Raw genomic sequence first — 19,864 nt, forward strand, 5'->3', positions numbered from 1 at the left:
ATGTGAAAGAGTAAAAACGGATTGTCAAACAATTACCTGTGGTGTCCCTCAAAGATCAATTTTGAGACCACTTTCATTTCTTGTTTATATAAACCATTTAATTAAACTCTCTAACATCTTAAGCTCTATTTTGTTTGCAGATGATATCAACTTGTTTTATTCCAGTAAAGATATAAGTTAATTGTTTCAAACTGTAAATAAGGAACTTGAAAAATTAACCCAATAAGTTTAAGTCAAACAAAATGTCTTTAAACATCAATAAAACTAATTACACTTTGTTCTATTGTCTTCATAAAAAAGCATATATTCCCTTAAAACTACCGGATCTGTTTATTGATAATAAACTAATAAAAAGAGAACAACCAATAAAGTTTTTAGGCGTGTTATTAGATGAAAATGTAACCTGGAAAGACCACAATTGAAAATAAAATATCAAAAAATTTAGGTATTTTGTACAAAGCCAAGCAGTTTTTAAATCTATCTTGTTTAAAAAACTTATACTTTTCTTTAATTCACTGCTATTTAAATTACGCAAATATTGCTTGGTGCAGCACTAACTCATCGAAAGTTAAAAAAATTGCTGAGTAAACAAAAACATGCTATAAGAATAATCTCAAACGTACTTCGTTTCACTCACACTCGAACATTATTTAATGAACTCTATATTCTAAATGTATATAAATTAAACCTTTATCATGTTCTTATCTTTATGTTCAAACTTGATAAAAAATTGTCCCCAATTTTATTTACATCAATTTTTTAAAAAATAAGTCACATATACCCTACCATATTTTCAAAAAACAATTATATTCAATCCAAAATATATTATTCAGTTACTAAATTCTCAATTGCAAATCGAGGTCCTAAACTGTGTAATACTAAATTAAATAACAAGCTGAAAACAAATTATTCTCTAAACCAATTCAAAACAAAACTTAAGCAATTGCTGATGGCAATTGAAAATGAATTAAATTTCTTCTAATATTTTTAATTTTCACTATATTTTACTATATATATATATATATATATATATATATATATATATATATATATATATATATATATATATATATATATATATATATATATATATATAAAAATATATATATATATTTCTATATTATTTACTAACAATTAATTAACTTGTAATTAAATGTTATTGCAGTTTTTCAAGCTTTAGATTGTAATTTGTAATTATTGTACTTTTTTTTATCTTTTGTTGTGTTTATTAATCTTATAGTTCCACGTATAACTGCTTGTTAACTCCTAATAAAACAACATCAACATAAAGAATTGAGATTAACTCAAATATAATTATTTGTAAATTGAACCAGCTTAATTACTAACCAATTCTTAAATATAACTCTTTAAGTTACTAAATATTTTGAAAGTTTAAAAATTAATTATTGTAAAACATTTTATATTTTATTTATTTTTGCCTTTGACTAATTTTGTCTTTTTCTAGCCCCAGTCATGTAAACTTTTTTCTTTTATTAATTACGATTGTAAAATTTTTTACAAACTGGCAAATAGATAAAATTACTCAAAGAATTGTATCACTAATCAATACAAAGAAAGAGTTCTGGTTTCTAAACCGTAACAGCAAATGAAAAATAATTTTATGGGCTAGTGAATACAACACCGCATTTGTTCAGATTAGCAGGTGAAGATATCAGCATCTAAAAAAAATTAACTTAAATTGACTGGCCTACAATTTGAGCCTGGCAAAGAACCATTGCTTGAAAAGTATTTTTTAGATTACTATACTTAAAGAATAATAATCAAATATTAATAATTTAATAGTGGTAATAGTAGTGTCATTTTACTTTCGTTTTAAGAGTGGTTTCTTGGCTTTTCTATACGCGGTTCTATATTGCATGCAGTCTTTCAAGCAAGGTCTGCAAGCAAATCAGAGGTGATAAATTTTTAGTTTTAGGAAGAATTAATGTTGTTCATTGTTTAATTTTACAATAAAAGTTTGAATAAATATTTGTTGTTGGTTATTTGTATTTTTCTAATAGTCTGCTTCCTTTTCTTTAAATAAAATAAGACCGTTATTTGCGGACATGTAAGTGTGTTTACATAAACTTGCAAATATTTCAGTATATTTTATAATTCTATGCATTTATATGTTTATTTTCTCTTATATAAAAAAATAAGGTGTAGAAAAAATTTAAAAAAATTATGTTGGAAGTTGTCAACAGAATATTGTGTTATGCATCTCCTTAAGGTATCTGGATATATATTTAGATTTTTTAAATTTGTTCTTAAATGGTTTCATCTTTTTAACTACTTTAGATAAAAATATACTGAATGACACTGCCAAAAAAATATGGATTTCAATAAATCCTAAATTAAAGTGTTATAGGTTTATATTTTAAAACCTTTTCTTTTAAATAATAATAATAAACTATTTTAATTTTAATTTTTTTATTTTTGACATCAATGGTAAACCAGTGTTTAATATATTATATATTCTTAAGTAATTCCATTTGACATTTTTTTTTTTTTTAATTGCTCTTCATTACATAAGGCATTTTGATTCTTTTTTTTTTTTCTCTTAAATAGTTAAATAAAATTGTTTTATAGATAAAAAGCAAGTAAGATTTACCATTGTGATTTTTTTATTATTATATAATATTTTTTGTTTTAGGGTTGCATGTTTTTGTTGATTTTTACTTGAACATTATTATTCCTCTCTTGATAGATATGTTTACTACTTTGTAAACATGTTTTCCACTTTGCAGATATGTTTACCACTTTAAGTTATTAATATTTTAATATTTTTATTTAAGTTTATTTTTTCTTTTTTTTAAATAATGGCGATTTATCAAAGTTTTAAATTTTATTCTTGCATTTACTTAAAATGGTAGTAAATAATTTTATAGAAAAGGTCATAACTTTTAATATTCTTTTGCGTTTATTTTTTACTACAGTAGTAATACCACTGTTAATATGTTTAGTGATATTAGTGAAATTAAAATAGATGATTTTAGGCTTAAATAAGTTATTAGAACAAATACTGTCAACTTAAAAATAAATGATAGTTTAGTAAAATGATTAGGCAAGCTGAAATTAATTGCCATTGAAAAATAAGAACTGCTGCTTACTAAGAAGAAATTAAATTATACCTAAAGTAGAACATCATGGTTAGAAGAGTTGAAAATAATTATCACATAAATAAAAAGTGATAGGCCAAGATGAAATTAATAATTCTTAAAATATACAAAATACTGCTTGACGAAAAGAATGTTTTGTATAGCAAGAAGTGATACTATTCTAGATTATAATTATTTAGGAGAAATCTTTCAGCATTGCTGTGCAAAAATATTTTTTGATGAAACACATTTTTTATGTTGCCATAATAGAAAGGTAGTTTAGCTTCCATTTTCACGAATTCCGCAAGATTTATAGGAAGTTTTATATATTATAATTCCAATATCATTTTTTTAAATATATTAGAATTTAATATGGCTGTCTTTATTTTGCTTTTTTTACTGATAAGGTCAATTAATTACTGATAGCCCGCCATGTTTTAAATATCTGGTCAAGTTTTTCATTGCTTAGGTATCCTTAGGCCTGTTCAAGATATTCCCCCAACATTATCAACTGTATATCTCTGACCCACATGCAGCTATAAATTTCAGAAATCAATAGCATCGCAATCAAATTTGCTAAATTTGCTACAACTGAAACTTCACTAACTATAGATAGTGAAGTATCAGTTGTATTCGTTAGAGAAGATGGTGTAAAGCAGGTAAAGTAATAAAAAGAATCTTTTTATTATTTTGCCTGCAACCGAATATAGTGGTTTGTGGTAAAAAAGAATTCACAAATTTATTTTCAAATGTTGTAAATGATTAGTTTAAGATATATATGTTTTTATGTGTAAGAAAGTAAATGTTAATAGTTTATAAAATATAATATCTTCAAAGTTTATATATGTTTATATTCCGTTTTTTTTATTTTTATGTTTTAAAATGTGTTATTTAGCAGTGGATAAAGCAAGATTGTTATCCTTGCCACTCAAGAGATTTTACTAAATTGTGGTATTACTTTGCCCTATATAGTGCCGGGTGGTCTTAAATTCTTTTAATTATTTTTTACTTTTAACTGTTAATTTTTTTTTACTTTTAGACACTCTAGAACTAAGACTAAGTATAAATCTTACTATAATCAGTATCAAAAATTAAATACTAGAATTTGTTAAACTACAAATCTTTTTTTTTCTTTCAAAGTTACCTATTATAACTTCTTGGACCCATCAAATAAGTGCTAATATTTATATTTTAATTAAAATTCAGCCTTATGTATATCTACTTTTCAATATACTCTACTTTTTATTTCTCAATACTTTCAGATTTTTTTTTTTTACCGTTTAAATATATACAAACCGTATGTTAATAACAAGATATATATGTAGCAGGGGCGAGAAGAAGACTAACATTTCTTACCGCCAAGTCCCTTGATAAATTCAGTAAATATAAAGTTTTATTTAAAAATAACCACTTCCTTTAACAATATAACGTAAAGAAACGTAAAATTGGTTAACAAAAAAAAAAAAAAAAAAAAAAAATATATATATATATATATATATATATATATATATATATATATATATATATATATATATATATATATATATATATATATATATATATATAACATCTATTATTAAAAAATAACAAGAAGCGCATTTTACTTAAACATATTCTTCTAAAAGCACGGAAAAATTTAATTTTCAATATTATAAAATCATCATTTAATTTATATTATTATTATTGTTTTTTAAATATTAAACTTTAAATATAACAAAACCAAAGTCTAAGGTTTAAAAAACAAAAAGGAATTATAACACATATCAACAAAAACATAAATAAATTTATAAAAGTTACCAAGTGCATTTAACTTAAGCGTTTCTAAAATTAATATAATTTTCATTTAATTGATAAATCAATCGTAAGGATATTTTAAATTTTTATAAATAGTTTTGTGGTAGATCAATTTTTAGTAATAACTGTCTAAGTTTAGCTTTGAACTCATTTAACAATGTAAGAGTATTAAGTTCAGTCGTGAGCATTTTATTCCATGCAATTGGTTCTCTAATTGAAATTGAAAACTCGGTTGCCGCAAAATAACTTTTGGGTTGTATATAGGTGTTATTTGAATATCTAGTTAAGTATCTATTCTAATTTGATTTGAATAAGAGATTAAAAGTTTTTGGAATAATACTTTTATTAATTTTGAACATAAAAATTAGAAGATGATAAACATTTATTTGGTAGATATTTAGTATATCTAACTTAGTAAATAAAGGTTGGCAGGGAGTATAGCGGCTTTCATTGGATATAATTCTGAAAGCAAGTGTTTACATATTAAAGAGCTATTTTATTTATTTTTATTGGTACTACACCATATTAGCAATATTAGCGTTATTAAAACAGGATTGAATTAAAGAAAAATATAAGAGTTTTAAACAACTTGAATTTAAAAACGGTTTTGCCCTATAAAGTAGGCCAATGCTTCTTGATATTTTACCTTCAATATATTTTATATGATCTCTCCATGTTACATTTTCGTTAAGAAGTACTCCTAGAAATTTTAATGATACTTCTCTTTTTATTTCATAATTGTTAATACAAAGATTTGGAAGTTTTAATGGAATTTTGTCACGTTCATGATAGCGATGGAAAAAAGTGTATTTTGTTTTAGTTAAATTTAGAGATAATTTGTTTGCTGTAAACCATTCAGCAAGGTATAGTAGTTCTGTGTTTACAGTTTTAAATAAAGTTTTTATATTACTGTGAGCATAAAATAGATTAGTATCATCTGCAAACAAGATTGTGTCCAATACATTACAAGATTTGCTTATATCATTAATACATACTAGATATAAGAGCGGTCGTAATATAGATCCTTGTGGTATTCCACAAGATATATTCATGTGTTAGTTTTTTCATTATAATGAGAAACATATTGCTGCCTGTTTGACAGGTAGCTTTTAAACCATTTAACGTTCTAGTGTTTAAAACCGTAGTTTTTTAATTTGGTTAATAAAATATAATGACTAACAGTGTCAAAAGCCTTGCTGAGATTAATTAAAACGCCTAAAATATATTTGTTTTCATCAAAAGAATTAAGAATATTTTGAACAAGATGAACGATTGCCTGACCAGTAGAGTGACCTATTTTGAATTTTGAAACAAATTGTTTATTAAAAAGAATGTTATTAATATTTAAGAAATAGTAGTCTTTTATACATGATATGTTCCAATATTTTATACTCTATAGATACTCTATGATATCACGACTGATAAGTTAAAGATAATTATATAACTTAGTTTTTATGGATATAATTAATTATACTATTATCAGATTCCTTATATATATATTTTAAGTCTAATATTAGTCCACCATACTTTTTACAAATCAAATTTGTTAAACTTTTATATAATTGGATTTAATTATTCTAAAATTAAATGATTTTATTAATATTTTTTGAAGTTCAAACTTAATTGCCTTTTTTATTGGTTAATTTTGCTATAGCTATTTTGTGCTTTTAAAATTTTTTTGTCATTGTCATTAAAATAATTACTTAAGTTATGAACACAATAACTTATTGTAACTTTTTTTTTTCACAGTTAAAAAAAAGTTTATTAATAAAGGAGCGCATTATTGGAACACTCTGTCAATACTAAGCACTTATGTATTTTTTGGTACCATAATTGATTATGACCATGTTTAAGAAATGTTTTACGAATCACTAATTAATGAACACAATAAAAAATAAGTAAAATAATGCTCCCCTTTGTTAATAAACATACTTATTCTAAAATACAATAATAAATATGTACAGTAATGCTTTTGTAGTTTATGATGATATTTTTTTATTCCTTTTTTTGTTTTGGTATTGGTAAGTTGTACTCAGCTTTCCTTCTTTAACTTTTCTTAACTTAGCTCTTTACTAATTTTTCTTAACTTGGCTCTTTACTAAATGCCAAGACCAATAAAAGCGAGCAAAACCAAAAAGATTATATTATATAAATAAGGCTGCCATTTCCCGATTTTTACGGAGGAGAGAACAACGCTAAACTATTTAACATTTTCATAGCGTTTTGCAGCGAAAAATATATATAGATGAATTTGTATTATATATTTTTCAGATAATATATCAAGTTAAATTGTTATTTATTTATTACTAACCCGTTTAGTTAAACATATTATTAAACATATTCTAAAATAACAATTACAAAATTTGTGTTAACTAAATAATTAGTTGTATTAACTTTTTAGCATCATATAATAAAATCATTAAAATTTATAAACATATTTCAAATATCTGAAGACATTAGTATATTAGAAAAAAGCAACATGGTTTAGCTAAAAAACCTTTTAAGAATATTGGACGTAAACAATAACTTTGTCGAACTGAAAAATTATATGCTGTTTGAATAAGTTTTGTGTTCTTGAAAATAATAGCACAGAAATCCTGAGGTAACATCAATTATTATGAATTAACTTAAACTTTATTTTGTTGAATACTTTAGTCTATTTCAGTCTGATAAATTGGTAATAAAAAAGGTATTAGATAATTTTTTTTTTGAATTAAAAAGTGATAATCTTCTAAACAAAACAAGGTTTAAATATGATGATAAAGAAAGCCATGCAATATTTAATCAGAAAGCAACTGACAAAAATGGGACTACACTGATAAAACTGGAATAGGAGGAACAACAACAACAGTTGTTGTTTCTCCATTTTCAGTTGTATCAGAGTAGAACATGACGTACAGCATCTTAACTCATGTTTTGCTCAGGAACATTTTTCTTTATGTAGTGTAAAAATAACAGCAAATATATTAAATGAATATATAATTCAATGGAAATAAAGTAAATATAATATAACTTGAATAAAACTATATACCTTCACATTGACCAGATGCAATATTAAAATTAAAACCAGCTGCACAGCCTAAAAATAAAAAAATGTGTTTGATTATTGTTCAACTTCTTTCTTTGAGCAGGGGATAAACAAATTTGTGGTATAGTAGTTGATGAAAAAACGTGAATATTAAATATACATCCGGAAAAACATCCGGATGTATATTTAATATTCACGTTTAATATTCTCAGAAAATGAACACCGGGTGAAAAAGTTTTAGGACATAGACTTAACTCAAACATTTTAATAAAAGTTACTTACTAAATATACTTTTTGCTAGCTTGGTTTAGAACAAATTTTTTTTTTTTTAATTTAATTGTTAAGTTAAAAAATGTTTGTGGGTATCGTTATTCAAAGTAAGATATGAATTGACTGTTCACCAGTCACAGGATTTTTTTTTTACCAACTTACATGTTGACAAGATGAACTTATTACGATCACTACTCTACTGCCGCATATTGCATTTAAAAGGACAGTGTTCAGGATAAATATAAATTTATTTCTATGTACTACTGATAGGGGAGGGTATATAAGAACCTTTATTGAGTTCTACTTAACAAGCATTTTCTCAAAATTTAATGCTGAACACGAACCCACCAAGCATTTTGCTGTACTACACCGTTTGATGTTGCATCGCGACCAAATTATCATTTGACAAAATATTGTCATTACATTTAAAAAATTTTCAAATGTAATGACAATATTTTGTTTGGCCCCTACATCTTGATCCAGGCAAGACCTTGTGATATATCTTTTCTATAATTTTCCGGTTAAAGAAATTAGAATTCCAATTTAAAATTGACGTATTAACAATGATATAGTTTCTATGCGAATAAATTACTATTATTTACAATTCCAAGACATTTCAAAAGTTTGGAGATTGATCTGTAACTCTATTCGCAAAGATTCAGAGGCGAAATGAATAAGCCACAGTTTGTTTTTATATATTCATCACGAACTAAACGAAAGAACTGAAAACAGTTTGTTACTATTTGTAATTCTTCCGATTTGGTTAGAAATAAATCCACAGAATCCGCCGAGCTCTTTCTTAGCATTCAGCCATTGTTTGTACTCGTTGAGGAGAAAGACAGAACCCTCCGCATGGCTTGGTATATAAGAACTTTTATTAAGTTTTACTGTATATAAATGCTGAACACGAATCCACCACAACAAGTCATGGTTTCATAGTGCATGGAGGAAACATTCAACTCTAAATACATTCCATCTCTAAATGCACTCCATCTACAAAAACAATTTGAAAAAAAATGATTATTTAAAAAAGATTTCAAAATTAAACTTGAAATAAACTGGGCCCTTGTTAAAAGCAAATAAATCGTATATCGCTATTTTCAATCATAAAATTTTTTACATGAATTTTAAAACAATTAAAACAGTTGTAAAAAAATGTAAACAACTGAGTCTTGTTTAATTTTTGTGAGATTTAAAATTTGTAAATACCAAGCCTTTACAGAAGAGAAATCAGACTTGACAAGTTTTGACTGTAATTGTAGCTGCGTCAGCAACTAAATTTTCCCATATTGTCTAAACTGGAGTTTATAGTTGTGTCATCAGCAACAGCAATAAACTAATTATCAAACCTTGAATATATAGAGAGTGTAGTCCATTAATAACATCTATACAAAAGTCAGCAGAAGAGAAAGAGAATTTAAACCAGTATTGGTCATGCATTGATTATCAGATTTAAATTTGTTTTACTCAAAATGAGGTTTTTATTGTTTTATTATTTAAGATATAAAGGTTTTAACTATTGAGGTCATATTTATATGGGTCAAATTTCAAGATTTTCTAAAATTAAAACCACAGATTTTATTTTCCAGCTGAAAGGAAAATAATATTCAGGGGAGTACTAGATAAACATATTATATTGATTAAAGTGTTCTGGAAAACAATGTTAAATGAATGCGATAGGTATGCTGTCTAGACCACAAAAAGTAGAGGAGTTCAAGTGAAAAAAAACTTTATCAACAGAAACTGGAGCAATTTTAATGTTTAACAATAAATAAACATATTTCTTTGGGATGACTGGAGGAATGTGGTTAATAGATTGAATAGATGAACTAGAGGAAACGTTTATTGTATATATTTCTGCCTTATTCTTAAAGGAAGTAATAAAATTAAACCCCTTTTTAACTTGATAATGTCTTGACCTTTTTAAAAATCTCTGGAAACTACCTTCTGAAAACAAAAACAATTTATTAGTCTGAGAATAATGATTTACAGATAGAGAGCATTTAAAATTGAGAAATCAAGCAACAAAAAGGTCGATTAAAAAAATTTTTCAGTATATTCCAAATAATTTGGGTAAATATAAATGTAAATACAATTGTATTTCAAATATCAGAAATTGCAAATCAAAGTATTAATAATAAAATTAAAAAATCCTCAAATAATAATATTTAAAGATAAAGCAGCCAAATTAAATTTATTTCAATAGATTATATTGACTAGTTACGGTTATATAACTAGTAAACCTAATCTAGTTTTTAATTTAATTTTTTTTTAGTTTCATTTTATATTTCGCTGTTATTATAAATTAAAGATGAGCTTTACATCGTAAGTATCAGTAAATAAAATATTTAAAAAACAGATGAGGACTCAAAGAAGATATGGATGATGCAACGTCACCTCAATCTATTCATAGAGCTCCTTAATATCATAAAATATTCTCAAAAAGAGCTATAAAATCCATTAAAAATATAATAGTAATAAAATAAAAAATATAAAACAAACTGAAGATAAAATAACAAAGCAATTTATTTTTACAATTGCAAAGATATTGCAATTGTAAAATTGCATTAACTATAATACAAATTTAGGCATTCAAAGATTTAGAAATAAGTAAAAATATATGCAAAGAGATTTAATAATTAATACATAAAAAGACAAATATATCATTAATAACTACTACGAATAATAAGTAAAATTCATTTCAACAATTTTAAAAAGTTTTTTTGAAATTACACTGCCCAACAGTGATTTTGTATTGGAACCAAAATTAGTTTAATCTTATGTATTTCTGCTGAATTCGAAAATGACATTAAAAATGATATATTAGCTCTATTTTACGAAACAAAAACAAAAAAATTTTTTCCAGGCAAGGGTTGAATTAAGTGATCGCGAAATAAATAATCCGGAAAAATATCGCTAAAGCTTGGGGTATAACAAGAAATAATAAAGCTGCTTATTTTCTCATTTGTCAAACCCCAGTTATCTACAAAGAGTTATGCAATCTTGCAAGCCAACAAGAAACTCCTTTGACAGTCAAACATCTGCGTATGATCAAATTGCTCAATTCATGAAAGAATAATACAATCCAACCAAATTCCTTGTTTGTGAAAGATACAAATTTTGGTAAAGCATTGGTCGAAATCAAGGTCAATCTATTCCACAACTGGTTGCTCGATTTCGACAATTGGCTGCAACATGCGACTTTGCTAACATCACAAATCCACTAGATGAAGCTCTTCGAACATATTTTATCTGCTCTATTAAAAATGAAGCAGGGCTCAAAGCTCTTTTCAAGTGCAAAAACGAAGATCTAACTCTCGCCAAGGCCGTAGAAATAGCAACCGAAACCGAGGAGGCCACTAAGGTAGCCAAGGAAACTGCCGTTGGTCCCTCAAAGTCTCCGATGTCTCTCCCAATCAATAAGTTGGGGCAACATCAATTGGAATCCAAATCCTCAACTCCTCAACAAAACAAGTCTCAGACTGAGTCAATCGCTTGTAGAAGTTGTGGCAAATCGACCCATGAACGCAAAAGTTGCGGTTTCAAGGACGCCGAATGTAATTTTTATGGTAAAAATGGTCACATTGAATCAGTTTGTTTCAAGAAAAAAGGCTAAAACCCAAAAGACGGTCAAGCCTATACTTATTTATGGATAGACTAAAGCACTTCACCAAGTCAACCAAATCAATTATGGCAAAGTTTGGGTAAACCACATCTTCAATCATCAGATTTACAATTCGAGTCAGCAAGCAAACATCAACTTCTGATACTAGGGAAAGTTGAATTATTAGTTAAAACTCCAACAACCTGTTGCTAAATTGGGTTCCACGTAACTTCTGTTACGGGACTAAATCTTATTTGCCGATCGGGCATTTGGCTACTTGATCTTTCAGTTGATGAAAAGATTAAGAAATCATCCAAGAGTATTGTTGCTAAGGTCTTTGAGCATCTCAAACCTGACACAGATCTCCAACAAAGGTGCAGAGTCCTATGTTCTGAGTTTTCAGACCTGTTTAAACCAGAATTGGGTTGTTTAAAAGGCTTTAAACTTAAAATAAAATTCAAGCCTGACTACAAGCCTATTTTCTGTCATCCAAGACGTTTACCTTTCGCTATTCAAGAAGATCTGGTTGACGCTTACGAAGCTGGTATCAATAATGGTGTTTGGAAACGTACTCAATTCAACGACAAAGGTACACCTGTGGTTCCTATACAAAAGAACGCGCTTCCAGGACAAACAAGACGAAAGATTCGAATTTGTGGCAACTACTCAGTCTCCATTAATACTCAGCTAGAACCTCATTGCTACCCAATGCCTTTGCCAGAAGACCTGTTGCGTAAACTGCGTGGCGGTTATAGATACACAAAAATTGACCTGGCTGACGCTTATAATCAAAATTCCTTTGGGTCCAGTTTCTCAGAGACGACTCAGTCAGCTTTTGAAACTGTGAAACAGTTGTTATAATCGGATTCGGTTGTGACTTACTTTGATCCTTCGAAACCGTTAGGAATGGCAACAGACGCTTCAGAAGTTGGTATTGGTACTATATTATTTCATCGATTGGCAGATGGCTCTGAACGTCCAATTGCAAATGCATTGAAGATTTTGACAGATTGTCAACGTCGCTACAGTCAAATTCACAAAGAAGCATTAGCAATAATTAATGAAACTTTTTTAAACCAAAAATAAATAATTTTTGGTTTAAAAAAGTTTCATCAATTTCTTTATGGTCGTCGTTTTATCATCGTCACTGATCATAAACCACTACTAGCTCTGTTTGGTCGAACAAAGGCTACTCCAGCTATGGCAGCAAATAGACTGGCTCGATGGGCTCTAATTCTCTGCCAATATAATTAAGAAATCGAGTTTCGTAAGACAGCTGAACACGGCAACGCTGACGCGGTCAGTCGATTACCGGTTGACCATGATTGAAATTTTGATGGGGAGGAAAGTAGTGAAGAAAATTTAATGATTTGTGCGGTGAAAACCGTTAGCCGTCAAATAAATATGCATGATCCGGATATCCTGGTCCGCGAGTCGAGCAAAGATCCTGTCATCACTGCAGTTATTCGCAATGTTCGATATGGTTGGATCGAATCCAACAATAATGACAAGATACGGGAATTCCAAAAACTTTCCAAAGCTCTCTCAGTTTCAGGCAAATGCTTGTTCTATGGTCCACGTGTTGTCGTCCCCAAAGCCCTTCAAGATCAAGTCTTGAAGATACTGCACCTAGATCATTTCGATCAACTTGCACCTAGATCGTGCAAGTTGTTTCATTCAACGAATGAAACAACTTGCACGATCTGCCGTATATTAGCCAGGCATTGATTCAGCTATCACTAATCTAGCACACCAGTGTACTACCTGTGCGGAAAATCAGAACCTTCCATTGAAACCGGCAGTCCATCCATGGATGCTACCAGAACGCCCTTAGAGTTGTTTACATTTTGATCATGCAATCGATTTCATGGGTACTAATTGGCTTTTCATGATTGATGCTCTATCTAATTATCTATGTATTCATCCTACGTCTTCTATCAGCGCCAAATCTACAATTGATTTACTGGAAGAAGATTTTGCACTCTTTGGTTATCCACATGCTCTGGTTACCAATAGTTATTCCTCATTCGCTTCTCAGGAATTTCTAGAATGGTGTAATAGTCGAGGTATTGTCCTGCTCAAAGGCGCTTGATATCACCCCGCAACAAAAGGTATTGCCGAACGACTAGTTCAAACTTTTCAAAAAGCCATGAAGAAATCAAACCTACCTCCGAGGAATGCTTTCAAGAATTTCTCATGGTCTATCGCCGAACTCCTTTAGCAAATGGATTGTCCCCTAGTAAATTACTCAATGGCAGACAAATTCGGGCGCATAGCGATCTACTTTTTTCATCCCCTGTTCATTTACAACAATCAAAGCAATCTATGGACTCTTCCAAAGTTGTAAAGTTTTCAGTTGGAGACTTGGTTTATGCCAGATACTTTAGCTCAAATAATGATTACAACTCAAAATGGATTACGGCTATTGTCACTGAAGTATGCGGTCCTCAATCTGTCATAGTGAAAACAGAGCCTGATGGTCTAGTCTGCCATCATCATATTGAACAACTCAGGCATCGCTATGACTCAAAAAAAATAGAAGAATCGATAATAATGCCGCCCGCTTTATTATCATGTGAACCTACTGGTCCAGATAAAAAATAAATCAAAGCAAGACGATCTAGTGGATACAAATCAAAGATTAATCAAAAAGCTTGCTCTCCGTAAACCCAAGCTGGCGAGGAGATATTATCGTCCATTCTAGAACTTTTTAGATACAACAGAACATTCAAGAATCTTCCATAGAACCATCTAGATATATAATAACTTTCCAGAATATTTTATATCTTTCTAGAAACTTTCTATTGTACTATAAATATTAAGTTTGTGATATTATTTGTATTGGTATTCTCGAATTGAAAATAAAAGCTTTACTAAAATTGAGCTTTTCTTTGGATCTGTCAAGAAATATAACAAATCTTGTTGTTTGCATTAATGTTTTTGGATTAATGCATTGTCTAAATTTGAACTATGATCCAATTGAATGGAAATTATTCATAGACTAAGCTAAGCTTGAAAGCTGTATTACTGCACAATGGAAACCGTCTTTCTTCTGTTTCTATAGGCCATGCAGTTCAAATGAAAGAGGCTTATATACGCATAAAAGTTTTCTTCAACTCAATTAATTACAATGAACACAAATGAAAAATTTGTGGTGATCTAAAAGTCAATTTGTGGTGATCTAAAAGTACTTTTAGGAATGCAATTAGGATATACTAAATCCTGCTGCTTTTTTTGCATTTTTGTGTGACAGATGTTTACATTATATAAAAGAAGGCTGGCCTGCAAGAAATATCAACACAGAAGAAGAAATGTTATTACTGAACCACTTGTGAATCCAAAAGATGTTCTTCTTCCACCATTAGATATTAAGATGGGTTTAATGAAAAATTTTGTCTAAAATATGAACAAAAAAGGAGAAACTTTTAGGTATTTAAAAACAAATTTTTAAAATTAAGTGATGCAAAAGTTAAAGAGGGTATTTTTGTTGGGTCACAAATACGTCACCTTATGAAGGATCCTGCATTTGACAAAGTTTTGAAGGGGCCAGAAAAGGAAAATTTGGAAAGGTCTTAAAAGAGTGATTTGTGGATTTTTAAGCAACAAAAGAGATTGTAACTACATTCAATTCGTATCAGTATTTCTGCAAAAACACTATTAACTTGGATATAACATGTACCTTAAGATTCATTTCCTCCACTCACACCTATACTTCTGCCCCTCCCTTCCCTCCCTCCTCCCCCCTCACCTTTCTAATTGTGGAGTTTCTGTTAGTGATAAACGTGAGGAAAGGTTTCACCAAGTTATTTCTGTAATGGAACAAAGATATCAGGGTCGATGGAATGAGGCTATGCTTGCATATTACTGTTGGTCTGTGTGTAAGGATGCTCCAGAACTGGTCTACAAAAGAAAAGCAAAAAGGTTATGATCTCGTGACGATACCCCATAATCATCTTTAAACCTATTAAATTGATAAAAATGATTTTTTTGTTTAAAACTGTCAGAATATATCTGTAATAAATAAAAACCAAATGTACTTTAAATGTTATTAGAATATGTAAATGTTATATTATTTTGTTGCAAATTAACTGAAACAAAACTTTATTGTAATTGTATATCTTAGAAACTAGAGCTAATAAAAAATTTTCTTTGTTAATTTTTTTTTCTCTGTCCAAAATGAGTATAACTTGAACAAAATTGCAGTTGATACAAAAAAAAAATATTTTTTGTTGCCCAGTGTTATTATTCCGCAAATTTAAAAATGTTTTTTTGCTTGAAACTTAAATGAGTTTAATGATTTTACCATATTTATATTAGTTTTTTAAAAAGAATTTCATAGCTTAGGTCCTCGATACGATATTGAACATTTTGTATACTTATTTAATTTTCTGGCTGTTTAAAAGAGTTTGATCAACTTTTTCTTAAGAAATACTTTTCATTTACAAATTCCTCAAACTTACAAATTAAAAGAGCTGGAGTTAAGTTAATAATAAAATTATCCATGAAATTTAGATGCTGATAAAAATTTATTAATAGAAATGTGATAATAAAAGTATAAATATATCACAAACTGCAATAAAAAACGAGGCATCTTTTACGAATTTAAAGTAAAAAATTTATTTATAAAATTAAAAAAAAGTTTAAGACTTTACGAAAATCATTAAACAACAAAATTAATTAGGTGGAAAAAAAGTAATAAAAAATAAAAAAAACTCATACCATTGCATCCATTTCTAAGTTGATTCGAAGTCAAATTATTTGGACATACTTTGAGGTCTTAACAAATAAAAGGGATTATTTGAGAAATGGTGTTATAAAAAGGAAACTAAAAAGATATGTTAAGATGCAGAATCTTTTAAAATATTAACATATAAATATCAAACTATCGTATATTAAAAATTTAAACAAAAACGGCACAACAGTTATTCCCAGTGGGCACGGTACGTTTTTTAAACGTTTTTTAGACGTTTTTATAAGGTTAAAACCTAATAAAAACGTCCAAAGAACGTTTTAAAAACGTACTGTGCCGACTGGGTTACATCATAACAAACAATATTTTACATATCTAAAAATATTTTACTTTGTTTCAAAGCAATTACTAATCTACTTAAATCGTTAACAAAAATTAGTTTGTTGTTTTAAAAGTAGTCGACGTGCACACATGTTCCCTGGTGCCTGACCATTGGTTACTGCCTGGGTACAAATATTGTTATTTAGGTGCCCCAAGAAGGCCTAACGGTCTTGTCAAAAAGCACCGCGGAAGTGCATTTAACAAGGAAGTTCACGCCTCCTTCCTTACCGTAACGCAAAAATATTTCCAAAGCTCGTTTCGAACCTGGATCTCTTGCTTATATAGCAAGCGCTCTAACCACTGTGCCACGGCCGCACAAATTTTAAATGACATTTTAAATGTTAGGTAACCTTCATTTTAACTAACAAAATTCAATTCTTTTTTTTTTTTTACTATAAAACCAATTATTCTTATATAACTTGTTTCTTAAGAAGACTCTCGGACAAAAATCTTTCAAAACCTGAAAAATAGAAAATATAACTATGCCGTTTTAGAACACAAGAAAAGGTCTTCTAGGGTTATGAAAGAAAATAATTTTGCATAATTTTTTTTACTGTGGTCTCAAATTATAAGCTTCGACGACCTTAAATCTTATAAGATTATATATATATATATATATATATAATTAGTAAAAAACACTTATCTAACTTTTATCTTCTACTCGGAGTTTCACCATCGCTGGATCATCAGGAAGAGAACTCTTCCTGATGATCCAGCGATGGTGAAACTCCGAGTAGAAGATAAAAGTTAGATAAGTGTTTTTTACTAATTAATTATTGCTCTGTTCTTTAAGAACATTGAGCACTCTATTTGTAAAATACACTAACATAATTTACATATATATATATATATATATATATATACAAATATATATATATATATTTATATATATTTATATATATATATATATATATATATATATATACATATATATATATATATATATATATATATATATATATATACTATATATATATATATATATATATATATATATATATCTATATATATATATATATATATAGATAGATAGATATATAGATATTAAATGAATGAGAAGTGTTTATAGCAAATTAATAATTGAAACAAAATGTCAGATGTAAACAGTTTTGTCGCGATTTATGCTTTTATTAATTTTAATGCGAAATTAATACTTTGTGGCTCAATTATCTATACTAATTGAGATATTAACATATCTCAATTAGTAATAAACGGTTTATTTAAACTTAAAATTCGTAATGTAAACAACAGAAAAATTATAATTGAAAGAATGAAGAAAGTGTCGAAAGAAATTGAAAATTTAGCTGTTCAGAAGCTTAAATCAGGATTGTCTCTTCGTGAGATAGGACGAGAACTTAATATATCTTATTGTTTAGTCTATAAAGTTAAGAAGCGAAACGATATAGAGGAGAAATGCAACAAAAATGGACGCAAGAAAATTTTCACTACTCGAGATCAAAGAACAATTTCTAGATTAATCATGACAAATAAAGCAAAATCAGCACACGATGTAAAGAAACAATTAAATAATGCTCAAGGTACAGTGATAAGTACTCGAACAGTGCCGAGAGAACTCAAGAAAATTGGATTCAAGGCAAAAAAGAAGATCAAGAAACCACTACTAACACCGAAACATCGTAAACAACGATTGGATTTTGGGTGGAGTAAGGTGATTTGGACAGACGAAAGCAAGATTAACTTGATTGGCTCTGATGGCATTCGATATGTATGGAAAAAAGCTGGAGAAGGAAATTCTGATCGTGACTTTATTCCAACAGTAAAATACGGCGGCGGAAAGTTGTTGTTTTGGGGATGTTTCTCTTCGTCTGGTGTTGGTAAAATCGTAAAAATTGATGGAATAATGGACGCGAAACATTATATTGACATTTTAAACAATGGCTATTTGCCTAGTTTACGAGGATGGCGAAAGCAAATTCGTTCGACACTTTTTATGCAAGACAATGATCCAAAGCACGAGGCAAAAATCACATTAGAATTCCTAAATTCGAAGAAATTTAAGATTCTAGAGTGGCCTGCGCAAAGTCCCGATCTTAACCCGATCGAGAATCTTTGGTCTATTGTGAAGAACCGAGTTTATAATTATGAAACAAGAGCAGCCAGTTGACAAGAATTATGGGAACGAGTTGAGTATGTTTGGAGTTCGATAACTGTTGAAGAATGCAAGAAGTTGATTGGTAGCATGCCTGCGAGAATTTCAGCAGTCATTAGAAGTCGTGGAGGCTACACAAAGTATTAATTTCGCATTAAAATTAATAATAGCATAAATCGCGACAAAACTGTTTACATCTGACATTTTGTTTCAATAAATAATTTGCTATAAACACTTCTCATTCATTTAAATTCAGGCTCAAAACATGAAACTACAATGAATTACCTTTATTTTGGTATATATACATTGATATATAAACATGTATTTCAGTCATTTATTTTAAAAAAGAATATTTTTCAAAAACATGTAAACACTTTTGTCGCATACTGTATATATATTGTATATATATATATATATATTATATATATTTATATATGTATATATATATATATATATATATATATATATATATATATATATATATATATATATATATATATATATATATATATATATATATATATTTGACGGAAAAAAACACATACTGAAACATTTTAGTCCCTGTATAATAAGTATTTGCGTTAATAAGCTAACTAATAAACTTAAATATTTCACGACCTGGAGGTAATCCACTGTTGTAGGGTAGTAGCCCTCCTATGAAAAACTTGTTTAAAGAAATGTTTTTGATTTATCAAAATGATGACAGAATTTCTACAAGAGAAAAACTGGCCAAAACTTGATGGCAGAGCTAGTGAATCAAGTAAACAGCTACATGAGTGGTGTGGGAATATATCAAAGTTTCTCATGACCCTTGCTGATCGATTAAATCGACACAAGCACAACGAAAATGAGAAGAGCAAAGAATTAGCAAAACTCTAAGTAGATTTAG

At 28.3% G+C, this 19,864-nt stretch overlaps 1 protein-coding gene across 1 annotated transcript in view; it reads right to left on the reverse strand.

Moving 5' to 3' along the window:
• The window catches only part of LOC136079122 (uncharacterized), a 146,052-nt gene extending 128,511 nt beyond the window's left edge, over window positions 1–17,541 (reverse strand). Inside the window, exons 1-3 of the mRNA XM_065794839.1 lie at window positions 17,514–17,541; window positions 16,514–16,570; window positions 7,924–7,971 (exon numbers count right to left, since the gene is read on the reverse strand). Coding sequence (XP_065650911.1) covers window positions 7,924–7,971; window positions 16,514–16,570; window positions 17,514–17,541 — 133 coding nt within the window. The remainder of the gene's footprint in view (window positions 1–7,923; window positions 7,972–16,513; window positions 16,571–17,513) is intronic.
• Between the last annotated feature and the right edge of the window lie 2,323 nt (window positions 17,542–19,864).

The sequence above is a fragment of the Hydra vulgaris genome, chromosome 04 (genome assembly GCF_038396675.1).
Source record: "Hydra vulgaris chromosome 04, alternate assembly HydraT2T_AEP".
Classification (NCBI taxonomy): domain Eukaryota; kingdom Metazoa; phylum Cnidaria; class Hydrozoa; order Anthoathecata; family Hydridae; genus Hydra; species Hydra vulgaris.